At 41.6% G+C, this 19,720-nt stretch overlaps 1 protein-coding gene across 1 annotated transcript; it reads right to left on the reverse strand.

The window, feature by feature from the left end:
• Positions 1 to 329: 329 nt before the first annotated feature.
• Positions 330 to 18,271, reverse strand: MFSD6 (major facilitator superfamily domain containing 6). The gene is made up of 6 exons (XM_008938026.1): positions 16,728 to 18,271; positions 11,248 to 11,345; positions 5,939 to 6,100; positions 5,275 to 5,373; positions 2,951 to 3,231; positions 330 to 549 (listed from the first exon to the last, which is right to left on the reverse strand). The coding sequence occupies exons 1-6, from the start codon at positions 18,269 to 18,271 to the stop codon at positions 367 to 369; spliced, it is 2,367 nt and encodes a 788-aa protein (XP_008936274.1). The 3' UTR covers positions 330 to 366.
• Positions 18,272 to 19,720: the final 1,449 nt, after the last annotated feature.

Raw genomic sequence — 19,720 nt, forward strand, 5'->3', positions numbered from 1 at the left:
TAAGAGAAGAAAGCTATCCAGTCACATCAGACACTCTGTGCCTCAACAAGTGAGGGGTGAACCCCCTTTTTCTATGGATTGCAAAGAAATCTCATAGCACTCAACTCAGCTTTAGCAAAGCGACCAAAAAAATTCTTCCTACCATTAGATCTGGCCACATTGCTTCCCTCAAGAGTTCCAAACTCTGCCTCCCTGCTCATGTTGCTCTGTGTAGTCATATGAATATTCTTTATATAGTTAAAAGCTTGCACTGCATCACATTATGATCGTTAAGATGAAGGAAGTCCTACTTTTGAGCTCCTACTCCAGCATTCCCCAGGTGAGAAGCAGAATTCCATGCACAGGATTTGACAGGATGAGTGCACCTCAGGGCCCTGCAGCAGCAGGCTGAGCATCATGGTCTGACACAACGTTGTCGCCGTCTGCTTGGGAATCGGATGTTGCTGTAGGTGTTGGTGCTGAACAATTTCTGGACTGCCCAGAATCTGTTGGATTTTGGGGTTGTCTTGCTGAGCTGGCTGACGAAGCGCTGCAATTCTCATTGATGTTCTAAAGAGGGGGGAAAGGATTGCATGCAACAAGTAAGTACAAACCCCCCGGAGGCTGTCCCCAGAGGCGCACCCCCAGATGCATTCAGGCACTTATGGAAATCCACAAAGCACTTACTTTGAATGCCCGCAACATAACAAACCAAACTTAAAGAAGCAAAGCAAAAGTTGTACATTTAAACCCAGATGACACTAATAGCAAGCAGACAGTAGCTTACCTTCCATCTCTTTTCCTAACTGCACTTTCCCAAGAAGCATGCAAAAAACAAACTCGTTGTGTTTCAAAGGGAAAAAAACCACAATTAACTGGACTTAAGCGTTCACACAAGATAATTATTTTGACCAAGCAATTCTGTAAAATTTTGTCATGCTCCTTAAATATAGCAGTTCCCTCCCTCCCCAAGATACTGCTCAGACTTTTGGAATGGCAGAACATTGGCAGTACTGATGTACGATTCCATCTGGTCTCCTCAGAGAGGCCTTTGCTAGGAGCGTACGAGCAGGTTTGAACAGCAGTGACGTTGCCCGGAGCTGGAAGAGCCACCGTGCACGAGGAGATGACACACCACCTACAGTTATTTGCTTTGCACTGAAAAACACAGAATATGGCGAGTATGTCCCTTTGCTTGAATGAGCATGAGCCAGCAGCAGCAAAACTGAGCCACAATCTTTAATGAAATAAGGAATAATTTTTTTGCCACCAATTCCATTTTCTGTGCACTGACTTTCCTTACAAATGATCTATTTTCATTTCAAGGAGGCTATTTAACAAAGGTAATAAGATTGCTGGGCAGCCTTTTTCTGGTTTCAGGATTTTAATATCACCAGCCTGAAATAAATGACTGAGGACAAAATATGAAATGTTTTGGAGCAGGTTTGTCCTTCTGTGGCACTGAAACAGGGATAAAAGATTTTTGGAGAACACAGGCGATGAAAAAAGTAATACAGTGGATTGCACTGAATTTTGGCACATCAACAAGAACTAGTTTTCTATCGCACTGTATTTTCACAGGAAGGAAAAGAATAATGAAGACATCAGGTGCCACAGAACAGGCACAGAAGTCTTTCACAATTCTCTGTGAAGCAGTTGGGCAGTGTCCAGCAGGGTTGGACAGGTCCCTCTCAAGCACCACAACTGCAAAACACTCTTCTCTTGCCATGTTCATTGCATAAGTTCTGTTTGACTGCTCTTCTCCAATTTAAAAGGGGACAGATTATACTATCCAAGACCCCAAGGATATTTACCAATGGGAAACTGAACTGTTTGTCTGGACAAATTACTTTAATGGCAAAGACCCTGTGATGTCTCCAGTGTCACTACAAAAAAAAAAAACCCACCACTTTCTTTGATTCTGGGAAGTTCAAAAACAAACAAACAAAAAATCCCAACCAACCTAAAACAGACATGCCTGTAAATATATGTTCAAGAATGAAGGCAAATAAGAAAGGCAGGAGACTGCTGACCAGGTGAGATTCCTACCTACTCCGCTCTGCTGATTCACTCATACCCCAAATTACCCATTTCCAAAGCTGTGAAAGAAAGCAGTTGTGGAAAAAGCACTTCTGTGTTCATGTGTACTGGGTGCATAAGAAGGAACCTCCCCCACTCCTCCCAGACAGGTGACCACAGTGGGTTTCACACCAAACATGCTGCTCTACAAGCTGCACTGACAGCTTTTCCCCACTTTGCTTAAGCGATGCGCTTCAGCTCCATTCTGAAAGGCACATCCAAAGCATTAGGAGCTAGCTCCAGATCCAAGCCCATCCAACCACCGATGAAGCTACTAAAAGGTATTTTGTGGGGAAGACTGGACAGGAGGGAAATGGTGCAAAGCAACCACCGAATCAGTCAAAATCAAACTTTTGAATCACAGGACGGCTCCTGTCTGGTGTAACTCCTGACAAACAAGAGATTAACTACTTGAACAGAAGGCTCTGTATCCCATCAGGAGTTCTCTGGAGCACCTCTCTCTGCAACCATGCAGATGTTTGGCAGCATCACCCAAAGAAGCCAAACTAAATAAAAATAATATAACACACTTTTAAGCAGCTGTGTATCTTCTTGCTCAATTGCTTTGTACATTCTGCAAAATGCATAACTTTCAGGTTCCAACTAATGTGAAAATAAATGTAAATTTGAAGGGAATTCAGGTATATCCAAACCTGGAAAGTCTCCTTCTCATCTTCAGGAAGATAATACTTACAAAAATGGTTAGCCCTGCTGTAGTGTACATAGAAAACAATACTATTTCATACCACTTCATCCTCTGCTGTGTCACAGCTCCGAATCTGTTATGAGCTGACAGACAACACCTGCCAGGTACTAATAGATTTACATACAGGATATAAAGGTTTTCAAGCACATAACAATGCGTAAGAGCTCCTGTACATTAGAAGGTTACCTGCAAAGGCTGATTCTCAGCAGTTGGATTGGTTTTGGATAGCTTAACCATCTCCTTTATCTGGTAGACGGCATAAGCTAAGGTGACCCAAGGAGAAGAGCTGATGCCCCAGGCAGGCTTGTTCACATCCTCTTGCTCTTCTTGGTGTTTAGTTTTCTTTAGGGGGAGCCTGGGCTCAGTCCGAGGCAGGACATCTTCGGATTGCTGCTGTACAAGGTCAATAGTTGCTATGGGAACAGGACTGGAAGGCACTGGGATCCTTTCCGCCAGCATTGTCTTTTCTGAAGTTTAAAACAAAATAATCACTGGCAAAGCCAAAGAGCTTAAAAAAAAAACCCCAAACCATGAAGCAGACAATGGCCATTACATGTTTCTTGCTTTCATAATACAGTTATCAGTGCACTGACAGCAGAACGCTGGCACACACAGCCAGGGCCAAGGCGTGCCACAACCTGGGAGGTCCAAGCAGCCCATTTGTTCCCAGCTACCTAGCAAAAATTTGTATTTCCATGTTACATTGAAGAAGTCATTTTACATGCAAATTGAAAATCAGTCTTTTAGACTTGTAGCAAACTTCTTGCTCTGCATCAAGCCTCCATCTCCTAACTCACTTGTACTCATCACTAAAAACTAGCTTCAAACAGGAACCACTCAGTGAAGTTGCCTGGCCTACATCAGTACAGAGGTTTCTGACCTTAACATTTCTAAACCTACTGATTTGACTTAAAGAAGTTGTTCTACATCTTCACCACTTTTTATTTTAAGAAACAAACCATGCCTCTGTAGTTACTCTGCAGTTATGCAGGTAGTGAGAAAACAACGTTAGAGACACACTGGAGGTGACTCTGGTGCAGAGTATCAGGTGAAGGAAGAAATCCTCCCAACAGACTGTCAGAGCTAAGGTCTTCTGATAATCTGAAATAGTTTTCACAACTCTCTTGAACTGCCATCCATAAAATGACTGTCCTGACCCAACACAATGTGCTTTACAATCTCGAGGAGCCAGAGTATTTATACATGAAAAGTAATTAAACAGACTGCTAGAAACTGTGGGATATTTTAAGCAATAGCTGTATGTTCGCTTCGAGTCTGTAAAAACACATTCTGCAATTTTTGAGAAAATATTTTTTCAGAGTAAAAATATTTTACCCATAAAGCCATCTTTTTTTTCAAAAATACGAAGTCGTGTTTTGTTTACAGACTCTTGGCTAGTACTGGATATTTTAAGCAATGGCTGCATGTTTTCTAGTAGTGAAGAAATGAAGAGACTAATCCTGCAGACACTTGACCACATGCTTAGTTTTACTCATCCAACTGGTCTCATTGAAACCATCCTAATTACTGGCATACTTAAATTAAGATACACACTGTGAAGATGGATAGTGTGTATTAAATGAAAACCAAAGATTGAAACAAACTCCACAGAATGAAGTAAAACCAAACTATTCTTTAGTAGGTTCACATGTAATGAACCGAAAGTTGGGGGGAAATTGAAATGCAAATATCCTTTTTGCCTTTCCATTTTTTGCCATTATCATCTGAACAGAGGTGAAGAAAATTCTAGCAAAATAAATATTCGAACACTTCAGTACAGGCAACTTGACAACTAGTTAAGGACAATTCATTTAACATTGCAGCTAAAGAAAACTTTCACTTCATACCCAAAACTCATATTGGAAAGCAATATTTGGGTAAAAAGCAGCTCAAAAAATAATGATTTTTTAGAATTTGTCACAGTTTTGTTGTCTTTGCAAAAATTAGGTTTATGGTAAATACCCAACTTTGCACCAAAGTATTTAATTTCTGGTTAGCCTTTATATTAATAAAGGTGGAGATGAAAAAGTTCAAGTTACACCTGTGAGGAGATTTCTTGGGTGCCAAAACAGAGCTGAGGCATGAAATTTGTATAGATAGCTCCAGAGGACACAATTTCCAGCAGAGGTGCCTTGGACTGGTTGAATATGAGAGCACACAGTAGTCAAGGGGACCTCAGGGAAGTGATGCAAGTGAAATGAGTCACTAGAGCTGTTAGGATTCCCTAAGGGATTCCCAGAAGAGAGAGGACATGCAGGTAGTGAAGCACATTATGCCTTCTCCCTACTGCCACCCAAGAGCTTCGTGCTGCCCTTCCTACAGCAGCAGTGCACAACTTCCATTTCTACCATTACTCAGGAAAAAAAACTTCTCACTTGAAAACAAACAATTTTGTCAAAATCTGAGTAAAGTCTCCAAACATGCAAAATTATAGCTACAGGGAGCAGCTTCAGAGATACCTTTCTGCACCAGCTCTAATTTTGTAGTGTCTCAGTGACAAGAATATTTACCTTCTTCTTCATCAGGAACCAACTGCCACTGGATCAGTGAAAACAGCAGAAGAATCACTAAACAGGCCATTCCTATTCCTCTGAATGTGGCAGCAGGACCTGTAATGAGAGGTTTTTTCCTAAATTGAGAATCTACTTACTTAATAAAACGAGTCAGCATTATGCACTCTTTGGGTATGCACTGTCTCATGCAGACTCTTATTAGATTATTTAATTTTATTTTCCTCCCCCAACAATGCAATGGGCTTTGCAAAGGATTTTTAACCAAGTAATTAGAGTCTCATTTGTTCATCATGAGGCTGTATGGTATCAATGTATTCTCTCACAAAGGAGTCATTCATCTTACTTATGGATCAGGCTGGAGATCTGCTCACACGACACTAAAAATATCTAGGCATAACATATTCAATCTGTAATGCAGACAGGACAAAGCCATAAGCAAGCTGGTCTGAACTGAGTGTTGACCTTGCTTTGATCAGGGCCTGGACCGGAGGTCTCCTGAAGTCCCTCCAAGTCTGAGTTCTATGATTCCATGATTTATACAAGGAGTATTACTCTTTAAAATGTAACAACACCTTAAGCATAAATAGATTTAAAGCTGGCGGTCCAGTAAAACCAGAAATTCAAGAAATAAAATAAAATCTTCAACAGAATTGTTACTTACCGAAGTAATTGACCAGAACGCCCCCCACCATGGCGCCGCACCCTCTGCCCAGGCCCAGGTGGAGGCCTTGCAGGATGCCCTGGGCCGAGGTCCTCAGCTCCGGCGGCACCGCGGCGCTGAGGTAGGAGATGCAGGCTGCCCAGATGGCCGCGTGCGTGACACCTGGGGAGACCAGAGAGGGCGGGAGGGCAGGCTCTGGAGCACACCAGCAGCACAGCAGAGCACCCACGCCCGCGGCTGGGGCAAGCCCCCCGCTGAGGAACGCCTCGGCACGCGCAGAGCGGCTGTGGGGACCAGGCCACAGGGAGACACCATGATCACTCCTCCTGCAGTCAATAGCTCTTTCTCCCTCTAAAATGACCTCACTTCTCTTCTCGACACACAGTCCCTAGGAAGACTGAAATTGTATTAGAAGTCTCTCTGCCAGATTCCTTGTCCCTTTGAGAGTGACCCATGGCCTTTGAGACATGGTGCTGATTTCATAAGCTGCAGGCTATTAAAGCAGTCTCCTCACTGCCACAACAAAGGCACTGCAAACTCCTAAAATCCCAACAGTATCAGATATCCATGGCACTTCAGAGGCAAGAATTAATCCCCTTCTGCCCTTCTCCCCCCAAAAGCCAACCACCTCCAAGAAACCTCTTTCTGAACTCAACACCAACATGCCCTGTGTTTAGCACTGAACATTCTGGAGGTGAAAAGCAGGAGAGCTCCTCAGGGTATGCCCAAGGATGCTGATTTTCAGGCCTGCTGTTCAGAAACAGAGCCAGCATGACAGGCCAGGAAAAGGCAGGGTCGTGGAGAAGTTGGAAAAATAAAACAGTTTTGTAGCTCATCACACATTAAATAATCCTGAACTATTTAGCCACCCTCTTACTGAGTGGGAATATTTTTTCTTATTTGAGTTGTATTAAAAATAGTCATTGCAGCTTATCAGTGCCTAAAATCTACAGCCTAGGTTTTAAAAGAATGTTGGCACAACTCATGATTCAGTCAACATGTTTCTGTCCTCTATGCTTGACTTACTAATGAGCAGTTGGACACTCAATAATTACTTAGGCATTTAGGCTGAAGACTCATGAGAAACAAAAACACGTGGTTTTGTAACATACCCGCAGAATAACTTTGATTTTGCTTACTTGGAAAATGATAAATAGCACTGTATGGAATCAAAACTGGTCTGGTATAGACATGTTAAATGTCCATGAGGCTGTACAGTTCAAGTTCTAAAATCTAAACAAAAAATTCTCAAGCTTTGGGTTTGTAAAGGCCACCTTCACACACTCATTACACATTGTGGAGCTGGTTTTGGTAACAGTACATCACCTTGTTGAAAAAAAAAAAACACCTTACAGTGGGATGAATTTATTTTACCTTACTATTTACAGTTTCAGGCTTTAAAACTCAGATTTTCCATTTAAAAAAGCTTAGAGTTTTAAAATTCAGCATGTCTGCTCCTTTTTTAACACAGACCAATGTATGCATTGAAAATAGCAACCAAGTATTGTCCCAGTAACAAAGCAAAGTTAATCTAATATAGATAATGTGGTTTTGTTTGAGAAAGGATATCAATTAATGCAAAACATTCCATTTTATCAGCTGTTAAAGAGTCAGTAAAGTTTTACAGCCAGGCAAATCAAAAACACATCAGGAATTATCTGAACCATGAAGCAAAACACCACTGCATTTGTTTGAAAACAAAAGGCCATAACTTAACCAACAGGTTCTTGGATGTTTCACCTTCACTAGGCAACCCAGATAGAACACAGTGTTCCCAGTCCCTCTGAAAACAAACCCATAGCTTTGAACCAGCCTGCCTTTAAAGGTACGTGCTTTTTCCTAATGTGTACTCTCCTAATGTGATTTTTATTATAATTACTTATTCAACAGTGACTATTCAGAACAGTTTCTACAACAGCTTTTATAAGAAGTCTGCCCTGGATTACTGCTAACCACAATTCTTCTAAAAAGAAGTTGTTCGCTATATATATGGTGACGTTATTTGCTGAAACCACTAACCAGCATGTCACCATCTGCACCACACTTCCAGTAAGTGTAACAACCCTCGTGTTATGCTTAGGATAATAATATTTAGCAAACTTGGGCTAATTTACACATAAACCAAGAGCTGAAGATCTGGGGAGCCAGGCTTATTTCAAGAGAGATATGTCCTAATTATTGCCAGTTGAAGACCCAAGCTTTTTGCTCTCAGACGTAACTGTGTTGGTACAGCATCAGTAGGAGTCACTTCTTAGAATAGTACTTGTTTGGGTGTTTGTTGGGTAACTGCCAAGTGAAAATAGCTCATTTTCAGGTTATCAATATAGTTTTGTAATTTAGAAAATTCCCTGTTATGCAAATTGGTGAGCTAGCACAGCTGTTACCAGAGAATTTGGACCATTGCTTTGAAACAATAAATTGCAGCTAACTAGCATATCAAAACATAACCTGGTAATTGCAAGAAGAACAAAATTGCTTGTGTGTTCACAGGGTGATGACGTATAGATAGGCTGTATGCATTTGCCTACAGGGGTGTCTTGAAATTTTCAATTAAGGATTCAGCTTATGCTCTTATTTTCATACACTGCATGTGCAAGTCAATACAACGCCCAACCTCTAAATGGGTTTAAATTGCCTCATTTACTCCTTTGAGAGTGCACTTAAAGAGACCTCCCCATGCCAGTCACAGACAGCAACTGAAACACGCTGTGGTCCTTATCACAATCAATAGACTCTGCAGAGTCATCTTCCAGAAGTCTCTCCATGCCCTTCAGCATAACACATTGGGATAATCCTTCTATTGCAGAAATATATTAAGAAGAAAAATAAATTCTTTACACAAGTCAGTGGAAACTGCTGTTGACCTTAAAACCCCTCCTGCTGATGTAACTGACATTTACTTAGAGTTTGACATCTTCCTGGAAAAAGAGTTATGTACAATTACAACAAGGGCTTCACCAAGGGATTTAGAAGACCTTTCAACTTGGTGCAGTCACGCGGCCCACACAGCACGCACATGTTCTACACAGATCTGCTTTTTTTCTGGTTTGGAATACTCCTAATTCTACATATGCAAAGAAGCTACAACTCTTACCTCCCTCTGCCAACAAACTCACTCAAAAAAAAAAAAAAAAAAGAGAGCTTCCACCTCACCACATTTCATTAAGCTGTCCACCTCTCATTCCCACCAATAGATTCAGTAGATGTGTAGGAAAGAAAGCAGAGTCCAAAGAAACAGGATCTAACTGCTGCAGAAGAAATAATGAATTAAGAAGAGTTTAAAATTGATAAGAGGTAGGAAGGGAAAAGAATAAAGGTGGGGAAAAAAAATATTGAACAGTACTTCTACAAAGCTAAACTTGATCTCCCTTTCAGCCACAGTGATGAGATTACAGGAATGTAGCAAAGGTAGTGGCAGCAGTTACACACACATACAGAGTACGGGTGGACCTCATGGGCACCAGCAAACCCTGTCAGATGCAGGCTGGGAAAGGGACGTAGAAGAACAGAGAGGCTTTCAGGGGCGGGGAGTTGTGTGCGTATCCGAGTTTCGATTTTAACTTTCTCATTTGCCCACTACAAATAACTGCAAATAGCAAGATTAACCCAAGCGTCCATGATTCAGCAGTGGCTAGATACAGAGAAAGTTTGGCAGATAAATTTATGAGAAAGTATTCTTTTGAAGGCCTTTATTTTTTTCTTTAAATTTCAGTTACTCACCACCACCCCCAACAGCTCCCTTGCAGCCTTGCTGTAAAAGCAAACCTACATACTAAGCAATGCATCTTGAAATGTCAGCAGAATAAAAACAAGATTCAAAGTGAAAGAAACTTCTTTCTCAGCCATGACTATAGGATGCTTGAGGCATAAACTTAGGGCTAATTATTATTGAGACATAAGGGTTTTTATCCTGTATTTTGAGTTAAGATGTCTTTAAAAAGGATTAACTAGAACATAATACCCAAACCTTCATACTCATCATTTGTTCCCTCTAGATATTTAAGCAGATGAGTACAACACAACATACTCTTCAGGTTCTTTGAAACATTTTTGTATTTTGACACTTGGTATGAATGATGAAATATCAATTCAATAATTGTGGTTCAGGGTTTTTTAACAACAAAATTCTGAAGCTTGCTGCCATGGCAGTTGTAAAACAGTAAACTGGTTTTGTTAACAGGGAGGGAAGGAGTCAGGACACAGACATCTTCCTGTGTATATGCAGAGATCTGCACAGTGATCTTCAATGACAATGTTATGACTCAAGTTAACTCTACCTTACAATGATTTCTCTAAATACAGTAGAAAAAGTTCACGCAAATTCAAATTATGCTGGCCATGGAAGGAAAAAAAAAAAAAGCTTCTAATTAGAAGCTGTTGAAAATTTTCTAAGTAGTACTGCATAAAGCTAAAATACTGGCTTTAACAAAGATGGTGCAATTATTTTTAAGAGCAGGGAAAACTTTTTCTGCATTTAAATTAAATCAATCAGTTTGCAAGTCTGCAAACTCAAATACTTCAGTATTCTTCAAATATGAAGAAACAGAAAGTGAAAAAGTGCTTATTTTCCTGATTTTGAGAAGTGGTACCCACACTACAAAGACAGAAAAAGAGGTCAGAAAATTTAAATTAAACCAATTTATATTTGAATGTTGCAATGAAGGTTGTGCAGATTTCTTTGGCAACATGACTTCAAAACGGGGCTTAAATTACTTTTCATAGACCACACCTCCATCCTTCTAATTAAAGGACAAGGATCTTAGACAAGCTCTATTAGCACAAAGCTGTTGAAAGAAACTCCTCTCTAGCCATAAAAAAAAAAAAAAACCAATTATTCTATAGTCTGGATCTGATTGAACAATACCACTGAAAAACTACAAAATATTTTAACAGAGACCAAATGATCCAGACTACGGGTTTGGTTTTGTTTGGTCGTGTTTCTTTTTATGGCATCCTTTCAAGGACTGTGACCTTCTGAGTTCAAAGAAGCTCACACTTGCCACCAAACAGGATTTGCAGTAGGTGTGTACCCAGCTCCTGCTTCTGTCTCTTTGTTTAGCTAAAGGGTGTGTTGGTCTCGCACAGTTCTGTTTGAATAAACAGAGGACTGCGCGCAATCAAATGCAAACCCACCCTTTTGACGTCAAATATTTCCTGAGATAAACTGTAACATTTTATGAACCTGGGTATCCTGGGATATTTATGGTCAAATAAATAGAGAAATACCAGATTTTTTACTAAATTGCTGTTCACTTTAAAACAAAATAAACCTGACCTTACACTGGCAGGGCACTACTGCACTGTCTTACCTTGAAGTACTTCCATCGGAAGAACAGTCCAGGCGTTTTCCAGATAGGAGATGTAAATGTATCGAGCTGTATTACAGGCAAGGCCAATGTAAAGCACTCTAAAGGAAGTAAGGAAAAGAGAAGTCAGGACAGTTTGAACTTTACTTTTTTGGTATGTTACAATATTCCGTACTGCTTCAGAAATCGTCTGCACATGTATGAGCACATGCCAGTCTAAAGCCCTTGCTCAACACAAAATACATTCCTTAAGTCCTACATCCAAACATAAACACTCCTCGTGCCCACTCCAAACATACACTTGAACTGAGGCTGCAGGGAAGACTGTCTTCAAAATGCTAATGGAAAAAAAATTCAGGTGGACAGTAGATCCACTAAGCTCTGTATTTCCATGCCACGTACTACACAGGATGGTATTTCAGAGAGACCTTTCCTAAGCACATTCAACATCCCTTCCAATCTTCTTTTCTAATGACTCAGAAATTCATTCTTCCTTTTTAATGTAACCCTGGTGCAGGTTTGTGTTAGATGAGTTAATTTTACCCCAATTAATGGAAGCTTATAATCTCAGCATCTGCAAACTGCTCAGAACTACTCTAAAAAAACCACATCCCACAGAAGCAATATGGTTTATAGCAACATGCCTGAGGATAAAACTCAGCCATCCTGTTGAAAAGCAGCAGATGCTGCATCTCAGAATGAAGAGGGGAAAAAAAGCTCTTACAATGGATTTTGAACAATGAAGCATAGAGACTATCTGTGCAGTGCACCTCCCCCCACACCTTTAACCTGATGCCTTCTCCCCTCCCGTTTTCAGATGCAGCTCACCTTACCTCAGGGTGCTCATTCATCCAGTTATCTTTCTCTTATTTTTAGATCTTAGGCAACAAAGACTTAATTCAAAACATGTTTTGAGCTCAAGAAAAGATACCATTGCAACCTTTAAAGATTTTTCAAGGGACACGGATAATTTTTGTCCAAATATGGGTTCTTGGTTGACCTCTGGTTTCGCACAAGTGAAATAAATGCAATTGATAATTAAAGTGCAAGCACAGTGACAGTGAAAGGGCTCATTATTCCTTGTGCTGCTTCTTCAGTTAGTTATTGTACAAAAGCAGGCTGAGATTTAATTACATGGTACATGGCCACTGAAAAATCTGGAGTGAGATGCAATCATAAAAATGCATCACCTTAACATTTGAGGTCTCCAAATATACACGTCGACAGCTAAAAAAGCAGTAGTAGAGTTTTCATCATGCCAGTGATATCAAAAAACATTCAAAATTATAAAGACAGGTCTGTGCATTTCAAAACAACATAGATTTACAGAAGACAGTGTATTTTACTTTCAACAAGTTGTGTCAGCTTTTTGGAAGTCCCCTCCCTGCCCATTCACACATCAGACCAAGCTGTGTTGCTTCCACAGACACGTAAGGTCCATGGACAGCTGGTTTAAGTCATCTTCAGGCAATGCAAGCCCAAAGCATTCATAGAAGAAAACATGGGAAGTCATGAAAAAAAGTTCATTATTATACAATAAAAAGAACAAACTTGTTCTTTGTGCCACACATCATAAATTTCATCTGCTTCTAACTAATGCCTTCTGTCCCAAACAAATAACTTTGTTCCTTTCATAGCCACAACTTAATGTAATTCATCAGTACAATGACATTTCTAAGGTGTGTTAGGACACCTCTGCCACAGAAGGTAAGCAAATGTGCAAGGTCTCCAGGCTCCTTTCCTCACTCCCCTACTAGCAAAGGCCCAGGGTGATGCACACTTTTGGGGATAGAAAGGAATCCCTTCAGCATACACTACTTTTTCCTCATCAGCAGTACATATGCACTAAATTCTCTATTTAGGACTGGTTCTTGCCAGCTTAATTTCACTTTTGTCCAGCAAAAACTTGGTGTGTGCACCAAGAACTTCCTTCCTGTCTCAGCTGTTCCCTATCACAGCCAGAGCAGAGATGTGAAGAGGTCTCCTCTCAGCGAGCTGTGCTCTTCACCACTTTACCCTGGCATAAAGATTTGGATTCAGAGTTTAAGAGCAGTGATTTAGACAGATTCTACTTTTTAATTTCTTACAATACGTACAGAGTTTTAGGTAAACTAGTTTATGAAGATTTCTCTAATTATGCTTTTGGAGGGATGTGTCACATGAGAACTTTCACGCACTTACAGAGTCTTTTCAAAATGTATTTCTAATAATCCCTCAGGCTCTTGTTCAGACCTAAATGGCAAATGTAGACAGATGTTCCTTATGAACCCTACATGCAGTATCCACAGAGACACCATATGCAATTTACAGGTTAAACTTATAAAGCACTGAATCTATATTTATGTTAAGGAGACTAAGCTGTTTACAGCCATGACTACCAGTCTCTGCTTCCTATAAAAACTTAGATGCTGGAATTGTGGTCAGACAAACACACTCAAGCTTAACCACAAGCAGAAGGTTATTTTCAGAGACTAACATTACCTTCCTAAACTCAGTGGCAGCTAGGAGTGCTTCTACACAGGATACCATTCAGCAATGGCGTCCAAATCTCAGCTGGTTTTGCATGCTTTTCCACTGCAATATCCTCTCCAAGAATTTGTGGCCTTCACCGTACTTTCTGATGACTTACTTATTTTTAACTTTTTAGCTTACTTTTAAATGAAAATCAACTGGGTCATCTCTGAGAAGATGGCTGGAGCTGCAAGGCAAAAATGCACCCTTCTAATATCTGCAATATTCCCTCCCCTTGTAAATCTGTACAATCACAGAACAGGTTTCTAGCTGAATCGATGACCACTGTCATTACTCCAGATTCATCCTGTGACCTGCTAATAGGCAATGTCAGAAACACCAGCACACGTGCAGTGCAGGTGTGTATGAACAGCACAGTGAATCAAGCCACAAGTCAGGCATTTTCTTCAGCACATGTTTAGCATGGTCATGCTTCAAATGCTCAGACAATAACTTGAGTATTAGTTCAAATTTTAAAATGGTGAAAACAGAATAGGTTTCAAAATGTTTTAAGGGTGTTATACATCAACACATACAACTGTAGAAAGAGAAAGCTTTAATAGGCTGGAAAAGAAAAACTGAGCTTCTATCTCACAAGGGCTCAAAGCCTGTTTTCTTGTAGTTCTGCAAAGGACAGTCAATTTTTATCTGCTACTGTGACAATGCAATTCTGGTACTCATGCCTGTCTTCAAAGAATTAGGACAGGGAAGAAAGACCGAATAATACTCTTCAAATAAATATTGCAGAAAGACTGTCAACATCTAGGAGTCTAACAACCCAGGAGAAAGAGTGCAAACACCCTTTTCAAAATTTAAAAAAAAAAAAAAAAAAGAAACAAAAACCAAACAAACCAAACAACCAAAACCAACCAACGTGACCAAAGTCCACGGAAGGCAAGACAACCTTAGCACTGAAATCATCTTACTAAAAGGAGATGTCAAATCACCTTCCCTCTGACTGGGAAATGCCCTGTGAAATATTCACAGCTAGCTGTGGATTAAGAGGTGCTTCTATTTTATTTCATACAGGACCTTACACTGGAATTCCTTACACCAGAGTTAAACATAACTGCTTTTAAGCCAAAATGGTAAACAAGGAATTCTGAGGTATTTAAAAAAAAATAAAAATCCTATTTAACAATTATAAAATACCAATCCCAAACACTTCTGGCTAAGACAGTTCCAAGGAGGAACATAGAGTTGGAGGCTCTTGGTTCTTATTAATGGGAGAATGAATATCTGTACTTCAAGGCAGCAGACACAGACAGAAGTAACAAAGAACATTAGCTATGAACTACTACACATTCCTCTTTAAAAAAGTTTGCCTCCTCTTGAACATACCATACATTATATAAAGTTCAAAAAGATCAAGAAAAAAGGCAGCAGGCAACTAGAAGGAGTCATCGCATAAACTGATGACTAAATACAAGTAAGCATTATATAACATTAAACTATGACTAATGTGCCTTTCTCAGGTGCAGGCATAAAGAATGTTGTTTCACTGCAAATAGGAGCAAGTGTTAAAACAACTTAATCTTGATCCAGTCCTGGCTTCATGGGCCTAACAGTGCAAAAGAAATAAAAAGTTAATCCTGTACATCACTTTTCTTTTAACTGGCCAATACTTCCATTCCCTTTTATTCACAAGTCTATATTTTTTGGGGGTTTTCATTATTTCTCTAGTTAAAGTCTAAGCCTAAATTTCATAATATTAGAATAGTAATGAAAGAGCATATCCAAGCTATCTTTAGCTCTTAGAACTGTGATCTGTTCTCACCACTCCTCCATCATCATGTCCTTCCTCCAGCCCTTGGTGTCATGTTTTCTCATCCTAATTATTGTCAAGTTCAGAGATTAAAAGACTGACTCAAAGGAAAGAAATCCTCCTCAGTTTAAAGGAAGAAAACACTGTGTTTCAAGTAATCTCTCAAATTACTGTGCTAAGCATCTCTAACATTTTTTCATAGAGGTCAAATGAAACAAGAAATTCAACCCCATAAAAGCATAGCAACAAAAACGAAGAGCAAAACCACAGAGCAGAATGCACAAAAAGAACAGGCTAAAAAATACTTATAATGTCAATGACTGTGTCATTATAAACAGGGTGTTTGGAAAGGACACGATGTTAACAGTACCTGACCAAACACAAAAAGCCCTTTATGACAACTCAGACTCCCTCCTATCTTTTCTCACCTGATTTTTTTTTTTTCAAAGAGCAGTGAAGGGATTTACAACATGCAGAAATTAAGCCAGTTGTGAATTCAGTGGAAAATGATGCTTACTAACATGCAGGAAGCTTCATGGACACAAGGCAAGAAGCCCAGGAGAAGACCAGAGCAGCCATCTCACTTCAGCAGCTAACACATGCAGCTTCGATCAAAGGAAGAGAGAAAGGAACTGAACTGGTGACACTGCCAGGCTCCATCCTCATTCTGCCAACACCCAGAGTCTGGTTTCGAGGGCACATGCACAGGAGGTGAGCACCTCACCTCATCTCATCCTCCTCCCCTCTCCGCAGGCAGCTGACACCTTTCCAGGCTACTGCGGGGGCAAAGAACGCCCTCCCCAAAGAGAAGTGGAAGGTTTCCAGAACCACTCACAGGGGGAAAAAAAAGAAAATTCATGGTATTTATATGTCAAAACAGACAGTTCTTGCATGGAGGGTGATTTGTGAAGATCCCTAACCGAGGCCTGCACCAGTGAACCAGGATGTCTCCTGGTGCTGTCTGCAAAAGCTTACAGTGCCAGGCATGATGCCCAAGCTAACACGCAACTCAAATCCAAAGGAAGCATTTCAGAGCATTTTCAACTCCTAAACCAATCATAAAAACTCCCTCAGGAAAGCCATGTAACTGAGCAAGCCTTGGAATTTTAATATGAAAAGATTAGCTTGAATTTCTCTGTGTAACACAAGGCTAAGCCTGACATTCAACATTGTTTGTATAGCTCTTTAATGATTGCTAACACCTTACCTGATATGACCAACCAATTCGATCAGTTTGTGGCTGAAGAAGTAGGCAGTCAGCTCAGACACGTGACTGAGCACAGAACAAACTCCAAAGAGAGTGGTGGTGCCATTCAGGTCTTCCAAGTGCCAGTAAAGAAAGGTGAACACAAAGCCATATCCAAACCCCATGAACCACGCCACGAAGAGCACTGAGCCGTACTGGATGCTGCACAGCAGTTTTATTAGGTCCCAAAAACTGAAAGACTGTGACTGGCTCATACTGGTAGGAGTGTTATCAGAGGATTCATTGGAGGCATTTCTGTCCACCTGGGAAATTTCTACCTCTTTTCTGTTATTTTCATCTTGGTTGAAGTGCGCGTAGTGAAATCGAAACTGAGTGGCCACAATTAATGCCATTGTCATCAGAACACCAAAAACGATGAAAACTATCCTGTAGTTCTTGTACTCTGGAGCTTTACACCCCTGACCTTCAATGGTAACTTCTGTATGGGTGTAGTCGATGCCAATCCCCACGGAGAGCATGGCCAGCCCCCAGCCCAGAGACCCCCACATGCGCTGCAGCCCGTACCGGTCCCTGTGCTTGCCCAGGTACTGCAGCGTTACCGTGTCCACGATTGTAACAGAGGAGGCACTGAAAAACTCTCCTATGATGACAACCAGCAGAATGAGTAGAAAGATGGCCTCCACTTCTTGCTGATCATAAACGAGCACAGCTTGGTCAGAAGGCATCGGCTTTGTGGTGATGGCAGCTGGAGTGGTGCTTGGAGTCACGTTCCCTGGTGAGACCGGGCTAGTGGTGGCGTTCCTCAAAGTGAAGTGGGTGCTGTTTTCCAAGACAAACTCCACGTCATTGCTCTGGGTAGGTAACAGGAATGTTACTTCAGGATTAGCTGTGCCCGTTGTTTCCAAAGCGGCCGGACTGGAGGTGGGCAGGTCTCTCCTGCCACGCAGTTTTGGGGCTGTGGTGCTCGCTGTGGTTGGCAGAGGAGCCATGGAGGTGTTCTGTGAAGCCGTGGTTAGGAGGCCGCTCGCGTTGGTGGGGTGTGCCGGGAGAAGGCCCTTTGGTACGCACCTTAAGGTGGCTGGTCTAACGAATCCGATCCCCAGGTTAAACAAAACCCAGCACAGAAGTGAGAAGAGGAGGACGATCTTCCCCTTCTTGAAGCGATCTGCCACCACTCCCCAGAAGGGAGCGCTGCAAAACTCAATAAAGTACCTGATGCCCACCAGAAGGCCGCTCTGGCTGGGTGACATACCCAGCTGCTTGTAATACACAGGCAGCAAGGGGTAGAGGGAGCCATATGCAGAATAGAAGAAAAAATAAAAGACCTTAGAGATCAGAAGATCGTTGTTTATTTTGACACAGTGCTTTTCTAACCAGTCTAGCTCTTCCTCCGGGACAGTGGTTGCCTCCGTCGAAGGGGATTCATTATGGGGTGGCAAGTCTTGATCCTTGGAAACGCCACTGAAAGGATCAGCAAGCACATACTTTCTCTTCTGCTCTTCTTCATCATCGGTTAAAATGGCAACCTTATCATCAGCTGCCATGGTTTACCACAAGCACCCAGCACCTGGCGTGCTCTCAAGGAACTGGGGCTACCCTGCGGACACAGAACACATAACACGGTTAAGGTGCCACGTGGGAACAGACCTGCAGTGCCAGCCATCCAGGACAAAGACAGCTGCTTTTTTAGAAGTGACATTCCTGAGCAATAACTGCCGTATCAGGCTGGGGAAGGCCATTTGTCTAGACTAGTGGTACATGGCAGCATCAATAAAAACGTGTTTTATGACCAATTCTGTGAAGTTCTCCCAAGAGCAGCTTTACTATTGTGCAATAAAATACCTTTCTTGTTTAGGGCAGGGAATAATTTATATATTCAAAGTTAGTATGGCAATTAATTGCTAGGATTTTCAAGTCTCTTCTCTCAAGCTGGTTTTTCTCCCCCAAGGCTAACTGCTTTATTTCCAGTATTCCCTATTATACCAAAGAAAGCCATGATTTCGTAATGGAATAACGCAGCCACATGTATATGGGGGGCTTGATTATCAAAACAAATGAATATCTGAAGCCTCACGATGGTCTTCAAAAGGTCCATCAATCTCTGCTTGAAACGTGACTTTCTACCACTTCACAATCAGAGCAGAAATTGATGGGGGGCTTTGAGCTTCTAGGCCGATTGGGAAGAGAGGTGGGAATTAGGTTGGGGCTTTAAGATTAAAGCAAAAGAACCTCAAAATTTGGATAACAACCTCAAAGGCAGCAAAGATCTGGAAGCAAAGAAACACAGGCACAGAAACTAAGTACAGGCTCTAAAATGATCTCTTGGAAGTCAAATTCTGAACTTGAAGGAAGGGGGATTGGGAGGTAACTGTATTGTAGCTGCCCACATTGATCCTCTGTAGAAGTAAAAGATTGCAAAAATCATAGAATCCTTTAGGTTGGAAGGGACCTTCAAGATTATCAAGTCCAACCATTGAGCCATTAGGGCTCTAAAGTCCTCTGCTCAAACAGATCAGAATCTGTCAGGGTTGGAAGGGACCACAAGGATCACCCAGTTCCAACCCCTCTGCCATGAGCAGGGACACCTCCCACTAGATCAGGCTGCCCAGAGCCTCATCCAGCCTGGCCTTAAAGACCCCCAGGGATGGGGCCTCAACCACCGCCCTGGGCAACCCATTCCAGGGTCTCACCACTCTCATGGTGAAGAACTTCTTCCTCACATCCAGCCTGAATCTGCCCACTTCCAGCTTTGCCCCATTCCCCCTAGTCCTGTTGTTACTCGATATCCTAAAAAGTCCCTCCCCAGCTTTCTTGTAGGTCCTCCTAAGATACTGAAAGGCCACAGTAAGGTCACCTCGGAGCCTTCTCTTCTCCAGACTGAACAGCCCCAACTCTCTCAGTCTGTCCTCACAGGAGAGCTGCTCCAGCCCTCGGATCATTCTCGTGGCCCTTCTCTGGACACGCTCCAGCAGGTCCACGTCCCTCCTGTACTG

Source organism: Merops nubicus, unplaced genomic scaffold (genome assembly GCF_000691845.1).
Source record: "Merops nubicus isolate BGI_N331 unplaced genomic scaffold, ASM69184v1 scaffold33663, whole genome shotgun sequence".
NCBI lineage: Eukaryota > Metazoa > Chordata > Aves > Coraciiformes > Meropidae > Merops > Merops nubicus.